The sequence below is a fragment of the Diadema antillarum genome, unplaced genomic scaffold (assembly GCF_040938485.1).
Source record: "Diadema antillarum isolate AM-2024a unplaced genomic scaffold, OU_Dant_1.0 seq00001020_RagTag, whole genome shotgun sequence".
In the NCBI taxonomy this organism is placed as follows: domain Eukaryota; kingdom Metazoa; phylum Echinodermata; class Echinoidea; order Diadematoida; family Diadematidae; genus Diadema; species Diadema antillarum.
Genome location: NW_027271855.1, coordinates 367,458 through 390,084, shown reverse-complemented (window position 1 = coordinate 390,084; position 22,627 = coordinate 367,458). Strand labels below are relative to the sequence as shown.

Genomic DNA, 22,627 nt, shown 5'->3' with positions numbered 1-22,627 from the left:
TGTGTTAACTTTTCTTATAATATTGTGTGGTCTATCCGCTCTTGAATAGAAATTAAATCGTATTAATCAGGGATATCTGAAATATACCTTCAATGAAACCCACTTTTCTAGGTCATGACAGACCTGTCCGTGGAATCAAATCGTTCATGACATTCTAATACCACAGGATTATGATGACTTCCTCGTATATCAAATGAACCATTGAACATACTTCAAATCATGTCAACACTACCAACAAGCGCCTTTATGTGAAATCCATCACTTTCCCGTCTCTAAGGTCCCCATCATAATTCGATTATATGATCCTTTTTACGCCCGCGGGTCTCCCCTTGATGTCTTCACCGCAGTGACGCTTTGTTTGCCTGGGCATGAAACTCACTATCGTAACTTTGTCTACATTTTTGGGGGGAATGTTTTTATATTAATCCTACACTCCAAGATATTTCTGTCCCGGGAATTGGTTTCTGGCTTTAGAAGTTGAAATCGCCTTTCCCACATGTTTTGTTCTCTCCCTCTCTCTCTCTCTCTCTCTCTCTCTCTCTCTCTCGCTCTTTTCAATTGGGCCAGTCTAATATTTTGAAATTCATATATTTCCAGTCCATTTCATTTCTTTTAATAGAGTGAACGCCTTGGAAGACATGGCTTTCCTCTAACCATAAAAGTCTGAGCCAACTTTGAATTACCTCAGTTGTTTTCACTGTTCATATACTGACCAGGAGAACACAAAGTAACACTAAAGCTGAGGCACTAAAATATAATTCATATCAGGAGGGAATCTAAAGAGGGGGTGTAAGGGAGAACTCGGAAGTTAGCATATCTTTGCCTGACAAGTACGCCACTACCGTCTTCTAAGCTACACTATAACTGGAGCAGCAAGACACGTGCAGCACTGCCTTTAGAATGATACTCTACTTCGCAAACATTAAAGAAATTTTGCATAATCAATGAAGATGAAATGTGAGTATACATCCTACACACGCAATTATGATATGATGAGCATGATAACGATTATAATGATTATAAAAGTAATGATACAACGCTATTAATGAAAACAAAAATAATAATGATAACGATTATGGCTACAATGATGATGATACCGTAGTAAAATTGATGCTGATATCGACAATGATAATATTTACAATTAACCCAAACTTATATATATAAGATATCATGCGAGACAGGCATCGTTTTAATGTTGTTATCAGGTAACATTTTTTGTAGATATATTTAGACAAATTTACTACAGGTAGATAGAAAGACCGTCCTTTCCTATACAAGAGAAAAACAAAAACGTGACTTTGAACTGAAAAAAAAACACCATGAAGTCTACTGAGATCCCACGTTCACAGCGTTGCTTTCTCTTTGTTTACATGTTATGATTTACTATTAAATTCTAGATAATTTTGACTCAGACGAACGTACACATAGGAGTCAAATCAAGCAGAGAGGCAAATTTATCATTTATTTGTGTACTCTTTTCATATGCCATTGTTTTGAGGACTACCTGTATTTTGTTATTTCATTATTATCAACAAAACAAAAGGTCTGGGTCTTTACCCTGCTCTAGAGGACATGTCAAGTTGCCTTGTGATGACCCGAAGGCCAGTTGTGTTGTTATTATCTGAAAATGGTAGAGCAATAAGTGCTGAATAGAGCTGCCGATCCATCAAGAGCGATATTGTGTGGAAAAGGTGTGAAAAGGTTACAATAAAAATATATTCTTGTCTGATTACCATTAATGATCACAACGCTCGGATGTCATTTATCGTCCTGATTCTAAGTATCACGACCTGAAAATGACGTCTAAAGGAAACGTATTCATGGTCTTCATATCGTCATACCAGACGCTAAGTAGGCTAGCAGCCAGCGTGTACGTTCCTCGTCCATCGCAGTGTATGTATAATGTTCACCCTTTCATGTACGTGACAGCGCAGATCAGGAACAGATGCTAGCTGGTGCTATAAAGAATCGTATGCTTTGTCACATTCAGCTGTCCCATCCTAGGTATATGGTGTGTTGTTCGGTATAGCAATGCATTTAATACTGGAAAACATGGTTTGTCAAATATGTAGCTTAGTACGGCAATGAAATTCCCGGATGGCCTACACAGCATATGGGTACTCTTTAAACAGCTTGAACATTGTCTGTCCAATTTTGGAGGCAAAGCGATGCCTTCTTGGTCTGTCCAGGGAGGTACTAGGCGCGCTCGCATAATACCTCCTTGGTCTGTCGTAGAAGCAGCCACCTGGTAGCCTACACACTTCACACCGTATCTTTGGTCACCTTCAATAAAAGGTCATTACAAATATTTACTTCATCTCCAACCTTTCCAGTAATTTTTGTTTAAACGTTATGTATCATTAGCATTTACATGATTGAAATAACCATTTTCATCATTAGTTACAAAGCGCTATCATCATATCAATCATTAACACACTCCTGAACATATCTCTTCCCCAGATAATTGTTTACGTGTACTTAACTTTCCGTATCTCTTTTATGCTATTCAATTAATGTTTTTGTTGTTTGACTATTTGGTATTAACGCTGTGATATAGTTTATGCCATAGAGAGCGTACCAAATACTTCTTATTATTCTTATTCTTATTATTATTATTATTTCATTATTATTGTTATTATAATAATAATAATTATTATTATTATTACTGCTACTACTACTACTAATATTATTATCATTACTATTATTATCTTCAAGCAGAACGTAAATGACGCATCACATACAGGTAGATTCGGAATGAGTACAACATGATATTAAAATAAGAACGTCAACAGGAAAGCAAATCACTTCCTCAAGTTCCTGCACGTTTCGCTCAATGGCAGACTAATTGACTAACGCACGTGGTACACAAATTAATACTCGCGAATACAGATTAATATAATGAGCTGTAATTGTTAGACCTACAGCGACTTCCAGCGGAAGATTCTATGTATTCTGCTGGATAGAATAGTATTTTACTACAAGTACGTATTGTTTAAGTTTTTTTGTCTTTCTATTTTTATTTCTTTTTCTTTCTCAAAGACTGACTGGTCAACACCATTGGTACTTTGTCTTGTACACAAGAATTGCAGTCGTTCAATGTCATGAAATGTTAGTTGGTTTATACGAGACATACAATGAAAAGGAAGGACCGAGGTATACTAACTTGAAAAGAGAAAAACGTATTCGTGGAATTCTTCAGTGTAGAAGCGAAGAAACGTTTTAATATTTGAAGAAACACAACACAAATACAAGATACTGACAGACTGAATGAGCGAAGTCTTTTACGTATTTGATAAATTACTCCGCGCAAAAGATACTCCCGCTCCGCCTTCGAACACTTAATAGCCCACGACATCGGCACTATAAACATTGTTGATTGCAGGGCTGCTTTCTCATGGATGTTAATCTTCTCCATGCATGCTCAAAACGTCGAGTGTTTGGAAAAGGTTGTATTGATGATTTTTATTTATCTATTCATTCATTACGTTTACAAACAATACATAGATTTCGTAACATAGGCCCTACATCTGCAGATCAGACAATAGAAACAAAAATTACAAAATCCCATGTATACAATTTGAACTACGAGATGATTAAAATTACAGGATACACGCTAAATAAGTCTAAGGTACATCATACTCATGTTTGGATAAAAATGTGTGAGAGAATGTACACAAAAATAGATGGTGGGGTAAGACCCCAGAAGAGAAGTATGTACGCACACTTATACGCACACACACATGCACACACACTATAAACACGAAAGTACACCTGGACAAGCATGCGTTCACAAACTAACAAATAGAAATGAAAGAGAAGATAACCGACAAGACCGTCATAAAAATGGCATGAAATTGAAGGGGAAAAAAGAATGTGGGTCCTGCTACAAAGGAGAAAATATCGAAAATCAGGAATTACAGAAGAGACCGAATGGACCCGTTAAACAACATGGCCGAACAGTATAGATCATTGTTGATGATGATTATGATGGTGAATATCATTTATTTAGCTAGAGTTATCTCAAAACAAAACAACAGTCAAATAACAACAAAAGAGAAAAAAATACATTGAAAGGCACCCTTCTCCCACAATATGTCACGTATTATTCAACGAGTTGCTGGAAAAGCTGTAAAGGTATCAAAGTTGTTACAATCCCGAACTTGGAATGGTAGAGAGTTCCAAAGCCGTAAACGAACGAAGAGGAGGCTCTATCCACATATTATGTTTTTAGACTGGTATTGGGCATTGTAAAACTAAGTCCTGCACAACGTAGTCCTGGCCGCAGCTGAGGTACACTGATTAGTGCAGATATGAAACTAGGGGACAAGTTATGGGGAATCTTATAAGTAAGCAGCAAGAATTTTTTTTTTTTACTCTGAATTGCACAGGCACCCAGTGAAGCTCAAGAAGTGGTGGTGAGATATAGTCAAATATCCTGGAGCCAGTACGAAGGTATGAAGCAGCATTCTGTACAGCCTGGAGACGTTTTATGGCTGATGAAGGTAGGCCAGCAAGAGAACATTTTGCAGAAGTCCAGCCTGTAGGATATCAGAGTATGAATGATCTATTTTTTTTTTGGCGCACTTTGTGTTAGAAAGATAATACTTTTTGATTATCTATTAATGTATGATGTCACCAGAGTACTGTAAAAGTATGTGTAGTTGGAGTTTGAGCTTATGTTTGAATACGTGCGTAAAATCCGGGAGGTTGTTGTGATTCAGAATGTAAAGAATTCCCAAATTTGAGGCCATCGAAGATGAAAGTATTTAACAATGTTCTTAGGTTACTTTGGTTTTCATGCTACATACTACTTTGTCTACTTTGATATTTCTGAATCTCTTTATTTTTCTTGTTAAAAAAAGACTTAAGGACTGTAAACCACAGTCAAAATGAGTAGCGCAGGATATTGTACAGGTGTGCATCTCCTTACCTGTCTCTGTCTGCCCCAACCTAACTACACAAGCACACACAAACACCCACTCACACGCACACACACACACACACACACACACACATACAGTGTGTCCCCCCCCCTCTCTCTCTCTCTCTCTCTCCCTCTCTCGCTCTCGTCTCATCCTGATATTAGCACCCCGGGCGCATGGTATCTATGTCAAAATCATTCCTCGACCTACAAGAAGAAGCGCGTTGATGCACGGTCTTGGTAACACACATTATCAATTCTCAAGCCAATTTGTTAGGTGTCCAACGACAAAACTATCCTGTAGAAAAAAAAAAACCAACTCATAATCCGTATTTTAGAACCAGCTAACACTCGAAACTCGACAAATATTGCGGGTTATCATGACTGAAATCTATGTCCTGCCTAGAGGGTCCGCATCCCGCAGAAATAGTTCACTGAAACACTCTATCCTCTTAAACGAACCAATGAGGATTACCGTCTAGTTTAACAGACATAGGTATCCACGTGAAAGGCTCTGAGCTATGATAAATAGAAGTAGAGTTGTTTATCTTCACTCAGATCGTTATTCCGACAATATATTGCTAATGGACCAACGTAATACATTTCCGTTAACTGTGTTGCGTGTGTACGCAAGCTATCCATGAAGGGATAAGTTACCTGCAGAATTCTAGATAAGACTAAATCGTACATTTCTGAGAGATTCTGATTAGATATAACTCAAGAATAAAACTCATAACATTGCATTATTTGACATATCAAATTTCGGTTTCGTTGCTGTTTCGTTTGATGTTTTGTGTCAACATCGTTTGCAATGCCTTGCATTACAATTCTATAAAGCCTACGATAAAAGACAAAAATCAAGGTCACGTTGGCTGATTTTCCAGTACACCTGAATATCTTGTTTTGATCAGAAGTTCATAGGTGAAGTTTAGAATATTAAGGATAAGTATAGTTACAGTAAATCCTCATTTCTGTTTTTATTTTTACTTAAATCTTTTACACACGTTGTGCTTGAAAGCGTGCATAGAAACCCTGCAGTAGGCTTCAAACAGTCAGCAGCAGCATTGGAAATGTTCATGACCAGGATGCGCTTAACTATTATAATTATTATAGGACCTGTAATCTCTTCATTGTATGTGAGATGAGGATTTCAATCCCCTCTCCTTGTTTGAGCATACTAAATAAGGCAGTATGTTATAACAGACTTAACACTTAAATCTTTTCTTTTATTCCCATTTTATTTTCTGTCACGTGTTTCAGTATGTAAGGACAATAGAATTTGATTAGTAGTTTTTCTTCTAAAGCTGAGAATCTTTTCTCTTGAGATCTGATCAAACTATAAAAAAAAAGATGGCAATAAGAAAAGAAATACATGTTATCCATACTGCCGGAAGCGAAAGGGCAGTGAACATATTGAAAGAATGCAGTGAAGATATTGAAAGATAGACTTTGTTTCTATCCGTATTGCACAAATTTGACCTCTAACCCATGAAAGCCGGCCCAGGGCAGGCTTTCCGTGAGGCTGACTTATTAGTCTTTCTGAAGCCATTCACACATGAGCTTTGAAACGGCTGTTGGCATATTTAACAGGGTATCAAAGTCAAAACCACTCAGTTCCAGCTCACTTATGAACGGTAACTTCCACATGTACCTCCTTCACCATTCACACATCTCCTTCTTTCTCAGCAGTATACGGACACCAAACATTGTTACGTTTTGTGTGGCCATAATATATTTGAAAGTATAGCATTGCACAATTTAATATGACCATCAATATACCTACATGTGTCATGTATAAAACAATAAGGAAACTGTGTTTCGCCATGAGAGACTTCAATCGAACATGCATTATCCCTTCTATTTACAAATCCCAACCATTTGTTTGCCTCGCCATGTATACTCTTGCATGTTTTAAAAACCTATATGAAAATGGTTTCAAAATCATTGAGCATTTGCAATAAAACAATGTGTACGATTTGCCATGATATTTCACTTAGGAAAGTTTCAGCGTCTTCTGAAACTACTAGAAAAGCTAATTGTTTGGCATATATTTAAAGGTGCTAGACGCAAATTTAGCAAACAGTCACATCACGTGACCAACCCAACCAAAATGATTGGTGACGTATAAACACGGAGTCGAGATCAGGCTCAGAGTCTGCTTTCCGATTCTATCCAGCTATAGGAGAGCGCAGCTGCAGTGGTGCGTACGACCCTGTAGTCTTCTGCGACTGGCATCGAGCCAGGCAGCGTACGCTGGCGGAGAAAACTTAACTGACCATCCATAGTCACAGCCATATATAATTTTTACTCAAATCCGCTTTTAGGTCAACGAACCTATTCATTCAGACTAGTCCGATTCTTAGGAGTCTGCCGGGGAGAAACAATAATGTTTGATTACCGTAATCTGATGAATTATGATGTAAAAATAATATGCAAAAATCGGCCTTTCAATCTTTCAGCCAGTGGATGGTAGTACTATTTCCAATCTTTTAAATTGTTTTCTAGGGTGAGAAAGTGAGAAGGGGTGTGTGTTGGATTCCAGAGTCCTAGGATCAGAATTTGGTGTAGGGTTAGGGATATAGGGTTTGGCTCAGTATTTCTTTTAATAATGTTCCCCCTAAAGCACCACGCCAAATTTTTACTCAATTCCCATCACAAGTGTCGCCTTCTTTCACAATGTCGGATTACAGCAACAGCAACAATCAATCAATAATATGGGGGATACACAAGGAACTCTCTCTATCCCACAAGTTCGAAGTTCATTCCCTGTATTATACGCATGAAACCACCAAATTTCACCTCTCTCTCTCTCTCTCTACACGTACCTGCTGGCTTCAGGCAATTGCTTCTATATGTGTGTGCATTTTGTTGATAGAGATGACAGCAAGGATGCGCATGTGCCTATTAGTGAAGCATTTGTGTGCTATGTTTAAGTTGCCACGTGTATGATATAGGCAAAGGCATTCGATGGAGGTTTGATCATTCCTGTGACAAACCAGAACGTATTGATATGTGTGGTCACATTTGGCAAACAAATTGCTGTTACTCTCGGTTGAGTTAGGTTACGTGTGGTTATATTAACTGGAATCTTGTATCTGCACTTTAGCTTGTACGTTTCGCATTTCACTTTACCGCCGCAAATAACATTGTACAATTGCTGTCTTCTCATCATTGCCTCTAGTGACGCTGTTGAACTCTTTGTGTAAGAATAAGACCATGTTGATGAAAATGAAAATTACGTTAATTATTCACGTTACCTTAAGCTTAAGATAATAAATCCCAGTGACCGGTGGAACTCCGTTTTTCTTTCAGCCGCGTAAAGGAACAAAAGACAAATAAAAATGGCTTCCTCTGGCCCAAGGATGGTACTTTTCTCAATTTTCATTCACAGCAAATGTTTATGTATTCAAATATACGCAAAGATGATTAAATCACACAATGAATTAGGAAACAAGCCTTATTTCCTTATGAACAACATCACACTTTCATTTCGTTAACGTGCGTTGGCGATTGATATATTTCGCACTGAATGTTTTCTAAGCTAAAAGTGGTCTTGATGGTAAAGCGCACTGAGAATTCTGTCAGATCCAAAATACGCTTTATGAAATTTTAATATTGTTTTTATTACTTTCATTATCAATTTCATTTTATTATTATAATCATTATTACTATTATCATATCATTATCATTATCATTATCAAAATCAGTTACAGAAATCTGTATGCACATTGAAATAATGGTATTTCAGACCTAAGAAGTTACAAAATAGTGAATGGTCGCGACAACTGTGTTACAGAATATCGCACGTGTTCGAAGACCAACCTCCATGGCCTTATTTCATTCTGTATTATATTCTGTATTATACAAATATGGACTTCTTTTCGGGGCGTGGTTGATATTATTGCCCTGAAGGATCTCAACTCCACGCTATGACCAGAGGATAGCAAGGAGTTGAGATCCCGAGGGACAATAGTATTAACCATACACCGAATAAAGCAGTCTATATTTGTTTTAAATAGGACCTGCAGAACAAAGCTAAAATGACATTTAACTTGGTCAATTGCGATCGCGCTAGCAAGTTCACACATCGTGATCATCCCCTGCTTTTGCAAAGTGATTGCGGTGTATGTAAGGCAGTGCATGCAGTGGCCACGCATATGTAGCTCTCGAGCTGTGAAAGCCACGTAACAAAAGCAAGCGTTTACCAGTCCGTAAGTCCGTATGCTTCGTACACCGTATAAAGCTACCGAGTGAATGAAATGCACTTATCGATTGTGGCATGTCACCTTGCAAATTCAGTGGTTCCTACGGGTTACGAACTGCTGCGATCTAAAATTACGTAGATTGTTAACAAATTGCCGTATGCAAAGGCCGGGTCGTTTGCATTGTAATTGCATGATATCGCACAAAAAAATAATTACAAGGGTTGTGCACCCTTCTTTGGCGCTGTAGGTGAAGGCTAGCGCGTTTGCAAACAGTGTAAATGCACACGTCCGCGTACATCCGGGTACTTGCGATAGCGGGCAGCTTGGATGCTGGAAGGACCGCTTGGATGCTACGAGGTCCGCGCTGCGCGGGCCATGGTTAAATTTACGTCCGCGATTTCAACCAATTATAAACACGGATTCATCGAGTAAGGTATATAATTCTTAATGTTCCACAGTAAAGGGGAATTATGACTTTACACGTCAGTGCCTAGAATGGAAGAGATACGTCACCTCCTAACTCCCACTCAAAAGCTCCCCGCCGTCTTGATCTTCTTTAAACGACTTTGCGTTCTGTAAGTTGCGTTCTCCGTTTGAAATAATCTACAATCTCAAATAGGGAATTAACCAGTGAATTCAGCTTTTGATCGTTTTGGAGTTTGTTCATTTACTAGCATCTAAAGCGATGCTGTTATCAACACTACGGTTGTCTCTTTTGGAAGCATGTGTGTTTCAAGCCTGAGTGATAATAGTAAATATGATAACTCCTCCCCTACTCCATCCCCCCCCCCCCCCACACACACACACATATAGCAAAGAGAGACACAAAACTCCTCAAGATTGGTGACGAGGTGGTAAATCTGAAGCAGGCAAAGCTGCTCTCCTCCGTATATGTGTGTGTGTGTGTGTGTGTGTGTGTGTGTGTTTAGACAGCGACATAAACAATTCGTATATCTTCTGGTGCTCCCGCTCTGCATGCGTTGTGTTGACACCAGACAGCCATAGAGGTGATCGTCTGCTCGAGTTTATTTCTGTGGTGCCGTTTACAACAGTACATCACTGTTGCTGACTTCTTGTTTTCTGTGCAACACTCTCGACAATGTTCAGTTTCATTATTTCATTTACTTTCAATTTCCAACAAAAAAACATACAATCATTAACATGACGTGATTGTTTGGATACAAAGTATTTCAAATATTTGCATCTGCATGTGACTTGCTATGTGATAAGGTAGCACATTTTAAACAGTCAAAATGGATAGAATTAGTTAACGTTGTACTAAACAGTGGGTAAAGCAGGCTGTTGGAAAAGGAGGGGACTGCTAAAAACAGCTTAGCTTGTATAAATCATGCAGCCCTCCCCCAACACACACACACACACACACACACACACATACACACACAAATCAATGCAATCTTTGCTGCTTATACAGAAAAAAAATGAGAAAAAGTGCGCTCTGGATGTGCCGCATTCAAGAAAACGCAGAAGTAAAAAGGAAAGTAGTTGAAGACGGAAACAGTATGCAGAAAAGAAATGCAAGACATTACAGATGTCTACAAGTCGTTACAGATGTTGACAAAACAAAAACAAGTGGAACATGATCTCTGCAGTGATAGATCAACTGATATCAACACTGATGAGCCTCAAATTGGTATTGGTAATGGCCTAAAAGAATTTATTCAATTTCAATTTGAAGTTATCAAAACTAAGTGCGCATCTAATATCATCATCCAGGGAATTCCAGAACGTAAGCTGCTGGAGACAAGAACTGATTTTGTAAATTAATGATATTCATTCGATTGACGTGTTGGGTATTTATGGGTAGATTTGTTCTTTCTAAGCATGTCATCTTAAATATGTGGTTATACATTATTCTTTGATATATACATAAATTGACTCAGTTGAGGTAAATGTTAATCATTTCACTTAAGAATTTGGTTTTCAGAAAATAATACATTAGTATATCATCTGGAAGGAACGTTAGAATATAAGACGAAGTATTTTCTCTTGTAAGATTCGATCTATAAACATGGAATATCTTACCCCACGCAAGTACTCAATAATTCAGATACGGCAGAATTAAAGTAGAGTACAACACTATTAAATTACATCTGTAGGGGAAATGAGTCTTTTATACTTGCGTCCATAATACGTATATTTTGGGAAATATTTTTGCCTTAACTATCAATGTACGGCTTCTAAGAGAGTTTATTAGCCAAAATTAGACCTAAGAATCTTAATCTCCTAAAATATTGTTGATGAAAACAATTTAGGTAAATGATTTGATATATTACTGAAAAACATGAACTTTATTTTACTTGGGTTAAATGATAGAGTATTCGCTTTAACCCACTCTGATAATCTATTTAGAGGGTATGTAGAAATGGCCATCGGTAGATATGACCATTGTAAGAAATTGCAAAGCGAATTTCTTGAATACTTGAGTACAGATGTGCAAGACAAATATAACGAAAATGAAAGAGTGTATAGGTTGTTATGAATGATGGGATCGGCATATTGTGTTAACTATCCGAACAAAATTTAAATACCTTCCCCGCAAACTGGCGTTAAGCGAGAATAGTCATCATCAATATATGAAGATATAATTTTCCGAGTTTAGAAAGTGGGGTATGAAAAGCTGCAGACTCTGAAGTTAACTCGTTTCAGTCTAGAAACTGGAAGTCCATGCAGACTTTGAAACTGGATATCCAGTTCTCGTAAGAAAGGCGATAGCTAACAGTTCATGATTAATAAATTTATTTCTTGTCCTGTATCAAATGATTTGCAATAATTCTCGCAAAACTTTAAGACTCGCACTTGTAGATGCCCTTTAATTCAGTTCACCATAGTTATCAATTCATCTGTTTTAATCTCTCTCTCTTGACATGTACGTATATGATATATATGTATGTGTGTGTGTGTGTGTGTGTGTGTGTGTATGCGTGCGTGCGTACGCATGTGCTTTTGTGAGCTCGTGTGCATAATCATGAGACTGACGGCGTTACCCTTGATAATATCTGAGATTAGTCTGTTGCTTGAATAGACCTCAATTAGATAGTAGACGGGAGGATCAGTTGTTGTACGTCCAATTTGAAGGACGATTTTTGCTATATTGTTTTGAGACAGCTGTGCCCAGAAGTTTCAGGGCAATCAACTTTTGTTAGTGCCAGAATTATTGAAGAAACATCTTCTTCAGTAGAAGGTGCTTAAGTTTTCCTTTCGCTCGGGTGCATGATTACATTTCCCGACAGTGTTTCATAATGCTAGGGATTTCAAAGGTCAACATACAACGTTAACATTAAAGAAAACCAAAATAGAAAAACATATTCTTTCCGAGGAATGAGACAAGAGATGCGAAAGTGGGGAGCAATAACAAAAGATGCGAAAGATAGGCTGACACAATTGAATTTCTGGAGACAGTTTTCAGTCTTAAACTTTGTTGGTTGACTGTTCAGTCGGTATCAGCAGATATTCAATATCATATGATAGAAATGACAAAAACATAATATACACTGTATGTATGTTTGAATATATATATATATATATATATATATATATATATATATATATATCATATACATGTATGTATCATTGGAATGTTTGATATTCTATATTCGTCAAACACATTTCTGCTGGTCAGTCTTCCCTCTGTTTGTTTTCATTACACACACACATATATATATATATATATATATATATATATATATATATATAGCTGGACACAATTCTTCACATGCAAAGGAATGTGCATCTACAAGTTATAAATAAACTTTGACAAAGGGTGAGCAGTGGGTATTACGAAAGTACTCAGTATTACAGAAACAGCCGGTCCACCCATGGTAAATTGAGACAAGAAGACATTTTGTGTTAGGAGGGTGGAAGGAAAATGCATTTAAAGAGCTTGACGTTTGGACATGTGGGATTTTCAAATGTAAAGCATGTCGAGTGGTATTAATCACCCTCAAAGGCATCGTTCCTCTCTCCACCTCGAGGCATCTCCGGCTGTTGATTCTCTGGATTCGCATCCACTACACGGAAGGGACTCTCATCTACCAAGTGGCTTTTAAATTATCATGTATTATGTTCCGAACCATCTGTACCATGCTTTAATGTTATTTTGTATTGCCTCGTCTCCCTTGACTGTTATGGCCTTCGTGCAATTTCCTGGTCTTGTCTCTCCCCCCCCCCCCCCTCCGTTCTATTTTGGCAAAAACTTACTTTATACCACCGATTTGTTTGTGTGTGGTTTTTTTTTCCTTCAACCAAACTGTGCTCAGAGGGGCGACATTCGCCGTGAAGGTCCGATTTGGATTCTGATCACATAATCGAGGAGAACAATGTCGTCATCTGATCGTTTGAATGAAGATCGTTGTTTCCTCTTCCTCTCAGTTAGGAGGTCGAACCTTCCATTTGGTTTCCGGTAAACTCGCTTTGCTTCCCCCCCCCCCCTCTCTCTCTCTCTCTCTATCCCTCTCTTTCTCTGTCATCATTATTTTTATGGGACAAAAGCCAAGTATAAATCCTCAAATCCCCAAATAACTGCACTCTTAGACAATATAACCATTCATCCCATTAAACCTAGTTCAAGGAAAGTGAACTATCAACACATTTGTGACAAACATGTCATTTTGATATTTTGCCAATTATCGTTATGTAAAACTGTCATCACACATTGTCAAGGCATTATCCTAAAGAACCATGCATTATGGCGTAGGCATACCAGTCGCCATAGCGACATTTATATCTTTTTCCATATTTCGGAACTTGTAGAAACAGAAGCCACATTGACGTGGAAAAAGGAGGCTGCCTTTAAGTGGACAAGGCGACATTCTTACCAGATACCAACACAAGCTTGTAGGGATACGAAATGTTTGCTGCGGTGCGTTGAACAGCTCAAACGAGACTAGCAAAAAAAAAATCATTTACTCAAAAGGGCATTTCACAGAATACGGAGGAAAACATTATGTGACATTTAATCTTTGTTTTTATGTTGGTTTGTCTTCAGCAATAAATAATAAATAAATAAATGATTAGGCTGAATCACCCCTTGTATGATTTTCAAAATGGTCTATCAACATCCATGATGGATCTTGGCGACATCATAGAACACTTTTTTTCGTGTGTTTTGTATCGCTAATCTTAGGGAATGTATACCTTTTGCAGGTTATCATTTTAGAACTTAAATGATTTATTCTTTATCATTCCGTGTGAACACACAATAATCAGTCTCAGTAAACATATGAATGGAAGAAATACAATAAGCATTACATTCCTACTCCTGAAAACCAACGAACGAAAAAAAAGGACAAACTACTAGGAGTCATAAAAGAATTTGCAAAGCACTGAACTTGTGACAGTAATAATAATAATAATGATAATAATGATAAGAATATTAACAATCAATAACATTGCAATTTTATTAAAGTAAGGATCATTTAGAATTTATTTCAAAATAATCGCTTGTAACACTTATGCCAAATCCAATGAAAGGTACTAAGTTCTAGCGACGAGGGCAGTTCTGTTTACCTTCCGTATTGTATTGAATATCAAAGGTCCGGATCTGGTATCCTTCTCACTCACTGTCTGGCGCACGTGACTGCCAATAAGATGCTCTGGTCTGTCTGTAAGTGAACCCTTAGATCGAGTGTTATCCTCTTCGTGTCTTCATTCGCTTCTCCTGGGTGCAATGTCCGTTGGTCGCTATTCAACCTCTGGATCGAATTATTCAGAAAAATAAATGTGTTATTCATCGTGTAAATCATGAATTACTTTGCGAAAAAAAATCATATTAATCGAAACAAAACAGATAAGTGGAGCAGCACCTCCCACCCCCTATTATTCACGAGATAAAGTGTACTGCTTTGTCCAGCGAAACACAGGAGTGACATATCCTGTACCAACAATGCCAATATAGACGTGTGACTAATTATACATTTCGTAAACGCATGCACACTAACAGAGAAAAACAGGCTTCTTATACATGTACTACGTGTATTAAGAGACACTATAATAGTTACCTCACTGTTGTATTTTGTATTGGTATTCTTGCACTTCCCATATAGGTATTGAAGCTACTTTAACACTTAATAGAAAATATGTGCCATTTTTTTTTTGAGTAACCCCTCAGACAATGATACTAAGGGATTTTTATGCTAACAGGTCTGTACAATATCAAAGGATTCGAGCATCTTGCACTTACACGTATACACGCACAAACACAAATTGTTTGATGTATATATATATATATATATATATATATATATAGGCCTATATACGTATATTCTTGACAATAAGGAGATATTTATTGCTCGTGTCGCCTGTAGCATTGCACTAGTTAAAAACAAACAAAAATCGGTTATCATGACGAGACAATGTTGTTTAATCATGACTTTATTCAAGTTCAAGAAAGTGTGAGAATAACATAAGTATATACAAAAGAACCAGGTCCACTGTTTCATTCAAAACGAATGGCAGGTTTAGACACGTACATGAGGGTACAAAGCAACAATATTAGAGTTTACATTATTGCAACCCATATCACACATAGAATATCAAATATTGCCGGTGATCAATCAATTAAAAAAAAATCAATACATATACTTTTTCTGTGTAACAATAACAGCAGTGATGTAGTTATCAACCACAGTATTAATACAATAATCCGCATTAAAATATAATATAATAGATTGTACAAATACACATATAGGCCTATATATATATGCATATACATACATATACACACACAGACATATATAAAAAAAACCTACATAAACCTTATTATCATCATCATCTCATCAAATCTTCACCAACATTAATCTTTATTTGGCTCTGTGCCCCATACCCCCCCCCCCCACCACATATCATAATTATCAAAACCCATCTTATCTACAACTATAACTTTTTTTTTCAACCTAAAAACAAAAATTATAAACAAACATTTCTACATTTTTTTTTCAATTACCCATTCACCCATAATATTACAATACATTATACTAATCTCATCTCAACTTTCCAAATATATCATTTAACCTCAAAATTCCTTTCCTTTCCCAACAAAAAACAAAACACAAAAAAGAAAATGCGAAATCCAAACCAGCCGCAGCGGCAGAATAAACTTTCACCCGCTATCCCCATCTCATACCTGCGGCTACCCTCTCCCTCTCCCTCCCCCCCCCCCGGAAAAAAAAAATCTACAACCAATACCACATAATTATAAACCATAAACGCATCTGCGCCTGTATATTATACAAACAATGAATATCTATATCAATAATTATAACATACCTCAAACAATATTCTGTAATTATATCACATACATAACACATACAACTGACATATAAAATGATTACAAACAGACTTACAGACCGGCAAACTTATTACTGTACTTCCACTTCGGCTTCATAGTGGGTGTGAATATTGCATAACTATTAATTAATATCATAAAGGCATTGTTTACCATTCGCAGATGAAACAAAATCCCAACTTTAGCGCTTCAAAATGGTTCTAAAATGAAATGTGAGTTCGGGATAGAAACAACCAGAGTAAAGAAGTTAATCAGTATAATCAATGTTGACATTGTTAAATGCACAAAATTTGAATAATAGTTATGATAAAATTGTTTCTAGACTAAACCGTCTACAGTTATGGTTTAGTGAGAAAAATAGTGATATTTCCATATATTTTAGGCTTTGTTGCAAAATTTTTGTACGGAAGGATGTTTTATGATACAAGAGACCTACACATATACATCAAAAGTGATAACTCGAACATTTTTTTTGAATCACTGCTCCTAGTGTTAAACAGTACCTTTAAATACAAAGTCTAGCTCTTTTTTGCATGTTAGTCTAAACGTCACTAAATATGAAGGGCAGTATATACGTCCTAACAGGAAAGTTACTTTATGATACCAGTCACACGTTCATTAAGTAATGAAAAAAGGATTCCTCTCAAAGATGGAAGCAATAACGTGATTCAAAATGGTTGTAAATTTGCCCTCGCTTATAGGAAATCTGCTGACTTCGTCTGGCAGAGGGATAGACACGCGACAGTTGGGTATTGACGAGGGGTGGATAGGTATATGAGGTGTTTCCGTGATAGAGAGAAAAGGGGAAGGAAGCATGCATGCACGCTCCGGCTTGTTCGACACCATCAATCAGGCTTCTAAACCAGCCTTTAGGGTCAGCGATTCTTGGAGGTTTGAGCCTTGACGAATCTTAATTTCCCAATGCTTTTCCGGCGATTTTTTTCTAATTTTTTTTTTCACCACTCCATGGAACAGACACTGTCTTGTTGATCCTATTGTGTTGTTGTCCACTCTTTCAACTCTTCTTACTTCTTTGTTTGAACGTATTCATCAGGCCCTCGTGTATGTATCTATTGTAATGTGTTGTTGTATGGACTTCCAAACGAATATGTAAACCAGATTCAAAGAATTCAGAACACAGCAGCTATATTGATAGTGCGTGCACACCCAGGGACTCTATTACTCCAATTCTGGGTGGACTTAATTGGTTATCAGTTAAAAAACGTGTTATATTTAAGATACTTATGTGTTTTAAAGCTTAGAATAATCTTTCTCCTTCCTACATTACAGAACTTATTCATCATCACATTTCAACACGAACTCTTCAATCATCATCACTATTCTTTTGTCAGTCTGTCCTGTAAACACACAAACATATGGAAACCGATCCTTAACATCATCAGCTCCCACTCTCTGGAATTCATTACCTCTTTCAATTAGAAGCATATCTGCCTTTGATTCTTTCAAGAAGGCACTGAAAACTTACGTGCTCAAGTATTGATGATTGTTTATGTTATGTCAAGCGCATAGAGAATTCATGATAATTATTATGCGATTTATAAATGTGAATTTATTATTATTATTATTATTATTATTATTATTATAATTATCATTGTTATTACTATTACTATTATCATTATTATTGTTGTTACTATTATCATATCTGGTGAGAATTATTCCTCCAACTAGCTTACACCAACGCCAGCATGATTATAACGGCATGTAACAGCAGTCAGTTGATAGATATTCTGACATGTATGGACTTTTCTAGTTTCCATCTCACCTTAATAAGTGCATTCATTTGAAAAAAAAACCCAACAATAAAAAACAAACATGCATGTTACTGTCAGTTACAAAACAAAGTCAGATCGATGCAAATAAAAAAAAAAAAACAATCACACGACTATTTCTGTTTTTTCCCCTTTGGCAGTTATAGGGATGGCATAGTTTTGGTTAAGATGGGGGATTGAGATTTAAACTTTTTGCGAAATAAATAGAAACCACTTATGAAATATGAAAGAGCTAAGAGAAACTAAAAGTTTATTTGGTGAAAATTGGTTTTAAAATGACTGAAATATCAAAAAAACAAAGAGGTCCTAGTAAAAGGTGGGACCCACCTTTTATTAGAACCTCCTTGTTTTACTTTGTTTTTTTTTTTTATATAGTTCAGTCATTTCAAGACCTATTTTCATCAAATAAACTTTGAATATCTCTTAGAATGATAAATTATGCTCTTTGATCTTTCATTGGTGGTTTCTAATTATCTTTAAAAAAGTGAAAACCTGAATCCCCCATCTTAACCAAAACTGTACCGTCGCTTTTTTTCGTTCGTGTGACATTGTGTACGTAGGGTCGCAAAGGAGATACTTCGCTTGTTTCATTTTTTTTTAATTCGGAGTATATCGCGGGGAGACGATAATGCTAAACAAACAGACAAACAAACAGACAAGCAAACACACAGACACACTCTCACACAGACTTGCAGGAAAAAAAAAAACACGTAGCAGTTGCTCCTGATGACACTAAATGCGATTTTAGCCATCCATCGATTGCGGTGTGTTGAAGAAGCACACTGATTCGTCCTTCCTAAACATAAAAACCATAAGGTATGTCCCGTTGGAAGCGGCATTCCGCTTAAATGGCGTATTATGTTGGCCTTGTCCATTTTAGCAGGATTTGAGTTGGACTCTATATGTTAAACTGCCAAGCAATTACGCTCTACTGACTTTATACCAAGAAAATCGTTCTCTTTACACCCAACCGAAAAAATAAAAGGCTAGACATGTAAGTACGCAGGATGTCAATTGAGCATGTAAGTAAATTCCATTCATGCATACGTTCATTCATGAGCCGAACACCATTAGATTCTCAAAGCAGTGCTCGTCATACATGGACGAACGAGAAAGAGGTAAAGGCACTTAGATATTCGTGGCAACGAGCACGCTAATCACACTTAATTGGTCGTTCGCATGTCGATTCTATACAAGCAAACGAATCATATCCTGCCCTCTACATCCTAAATTGACTTAAATTTAATAAAATTATTTGCTCAGTGAAATATTTTTGTATACGAATCCTCTCGCAAACACCTGTTCAATAATTGCAATTCACATAGCTATAGGGACAAATAATGGAAAATTGTACGTCATCTTTACTTTTGTATTTTATTCATTCTTATTTTTAGACAATTCAGATTCAATACCCTTCATGTCGGACAAAGATGCAATAGGACAAAATTGGCAATGATACAGTAATGTTGGGATAACAATGGGAATAACTTTCATTGCATGTCGCAGTAAGCCCTTTTATTTTTTAGAGCAAAGATGATGATAATTTCACTAATGAAGTTGAAGAAAAAACATTAAAACTAACTTAACCACTGTATTTGCCCAGTAGTGATAATCTGGTTACATGTGTTATTTTCCATGCAGCAAATAGTTTGTAAGCGTACGAGTCAATGCGCACACATTCCGTAGTATGTTAAATTCTTGTTATTTTCAACGCAGTTATTATTATATATTATTATATATTGTATATTATTATCATATATTATCATTATATGTTTTGAAAGCTTACTAACACAGACTAGCTAAGCACAAGATCATACCTGGTAACCTTCAGTAAGTGAAATACATCAATGGGGAGTAATATTTAAACAAAAGAGCAAGTAGCGCATAGCGAACCCGGCCAGGTAGAAGCTAATTAAGTGCACATGAACCTGTGCAAAGTTAATTAGTGCATGCTCGAAAAAGCCTATGGATTATGCGCACATACAGGTGGCAACTATGTCGGAACTAGAAGGCGAAAAAAGAAGTAGATGGAGAATGATCAAGCTACGTGTTATGTAAAGTGGTGTGTGTGTGTGTGGGGGGGGGGGTATCCCCTAAATAAACGGTCCTCCATACCTTTTTACGAGTGTATCATAAGAACATAGAGTAATGAAAAATGTTCACTAAGCTGTGGGATATCATTCCAATTATCGGCCTCTAAACAGTGTTTCCTTCAATTCCTTGAGTACGAGTAAGGTGAAATGCACTTTTCTGTCAAGTAAGATTGGCATGAGTTCGACTATTTCTTATGAATATATAGGCCTATTATAAAGAAAACTGTTTGAATTGAAGGCTGAATATTTCAGTCATCAGCCTCAAAAGAGTTACCGTTTGGTACGGGATGTCTTGCGAGATTCAGCACCGGTGTTGTACGAAATATCATTCAAAGTCATACATTCAACCAAAATATTAGATTGGAAATCAATACATTTGCATTAACATAGATTGTTTCTTTTCCCCCTAATCAATTGTTTAAAAAACCATCGCCAATAGAGTGTGTCAATCAAATCAATACGTACCTTCATACGGAGGCTAATTACATCGGTGATAACAGCTCACCTCTTAAACTAAGACGATCGTCCACACGACACTTAATCTTTTAAAAAAAAGTACTGACGTTTTCAATAGTCTTATAATTCTTACCTATGTTATGGAAGACGTACTCTTGGAAAGAAAAGAGTTTAAACCAAGAATAGGTTTGTAATTGATTTTTGAAAAAAAGAAAGATATTTATGAAGCAAGCTGTGGAATGATCTACAAAAATTGCATTAGTCACTGTATCCCAAGGCCGCGATGATCCCAGTATCAAGGGCGCTCGAGGGTCTGTGAAATTACGAAATCGGAAAGTGGGAATTATAGCGGAGATGAATGTAAATAAGCAGAGTTACGCTTCTACCTGATATGACGACATGGCAAGATAATTCAGTTTGTCGAGTCGACTTAAAATCCATATCCTTTCGACATGTCTAAAAAGTGTGTGTCGACACACCAACATAATCGTCTTGCTAAGTCGACTTTCTAGAAAGTGTGTGTCGACATGGCGACATAGATTATCTGTCAAGTCGACTTCACAAAGGGGGCGTTTTTCAACTCTTTTTCTCGGCAGAAACAGGTTTTCCAAACGGCTTTAAGGGAATTTTTACGAGATGATAAACGCAAAGCTGTTTTGATTATGGGGTTCGGAAAGCCTTTTTGAAAACCACAATTTTGTGCTTTCCGAAACAGGTTTCCGAAACAGGTCTTCAGAAACCTGTTTCTGGAAGCCCTTTGAAGCGAGATAAACGCAAAGCTGTTTTGAAACGGCTTTGTACTGCGGTTACGAACCATGCGGGTCAAAATGCGCAATGCAGCTGCGCAGTGACAAGGCCAGTTTTCGTGTTCGCGATGAGTTGATAAACGCAACTATTTTGGAAGCCGTTTCTAAAGGGCTTTGGAAACGACTTGTGAAAGCCGTTTCAAACAGGGGGAAGATGATAAACGCAGCCAAAAAGTGTATGATAACATGACTACATGTATTATCTGGCCAAGGCAACTTCTTAAAAAGTATATTTCGTCATGACGACATAGATTATCTAGCCAAGTCGACTTCCCCCACCCCCACCCCCCAAAAAAAAGAACAGTTTATGTCGACATGGCGATATAGTTTACCTGACCAAGTCGACTTCACAGCTTTCTTGAAATTCCGCTTTCGCCGCACCCTTTTGCAAATATTTCTTTTTTGTATGGTGTCCATACCTGAAGAAAACATGAACGAGATCATCATCTTGATCCACGCTGCTGCAGGTGTCGGACGCCATGTCGATCACTAGACTATATTATTACTTCTGCAAATGGACTGTCCGTACACTGTTTGGTAGCTGCATGTGCACAGATATAGTCATCCTACATTTTATGTGGTTGAGAGAAATCTCCTGACGTGGCAAGATGATATGTGTTACCATGTCGACATACACTTTATGTGAAGTCGATTTGGCAAGATAATTTATGTCACCATGTCGTCATGATTATGTACGTGTCATTATATAAGTCGACATCGCAAGATAGTATACATCGGGATGTCAACTCATAAAGGTTGGTAAGCTGATATGGTGAGTTGAATATCTGACGACATGATCGAAATTTCGGACATGTTGACATGATATATATAATCAAGTCGACTTGACGAGATGAAGTGACTCGGCATGTCGTCTAGTAGAATAACAATTTGACGCTTCCACGCAAAATAGTGTACTACACGCACGTGTGCCATATTTACGTTTTGGAGGTTGACTCGGAAGCTAAGGGGTTATGGGGTTCAGGGAGGGTCACGCTAACTTTCGAATTCAATGGTCATCGTGTACTCACTACAAGTGGGAACCCCCGAGACTCG

At 37.2% G+C, this 22,627-nt stretch overlaps 1 protein-coding gene across 1 annotated transcript in view; it reads left to right on the top strand.

Moving 5' to 3' along the window:
* LOC139742777 (speract receptor-like) overlaps positions 1 to 22,627 on the top strand; it is a 482,274-nt gene that overhangs the window by 147,958 nt on the left and 311,689 nt on the right. The window contains exon 2 of the mRNA XM_071653295.1: positions 4,389 to 4,502. Within this exon, the coding sequence (XP_071509396.1) occupies positions 4,455 to 4,502 (48 nt within the window). The 5' untranslated portion in view covers positions 4,389 to 4,454. The remainder of the gene's footprint in view (positions 1 to 4,388; positions 4,503 to 22,627) is intronic.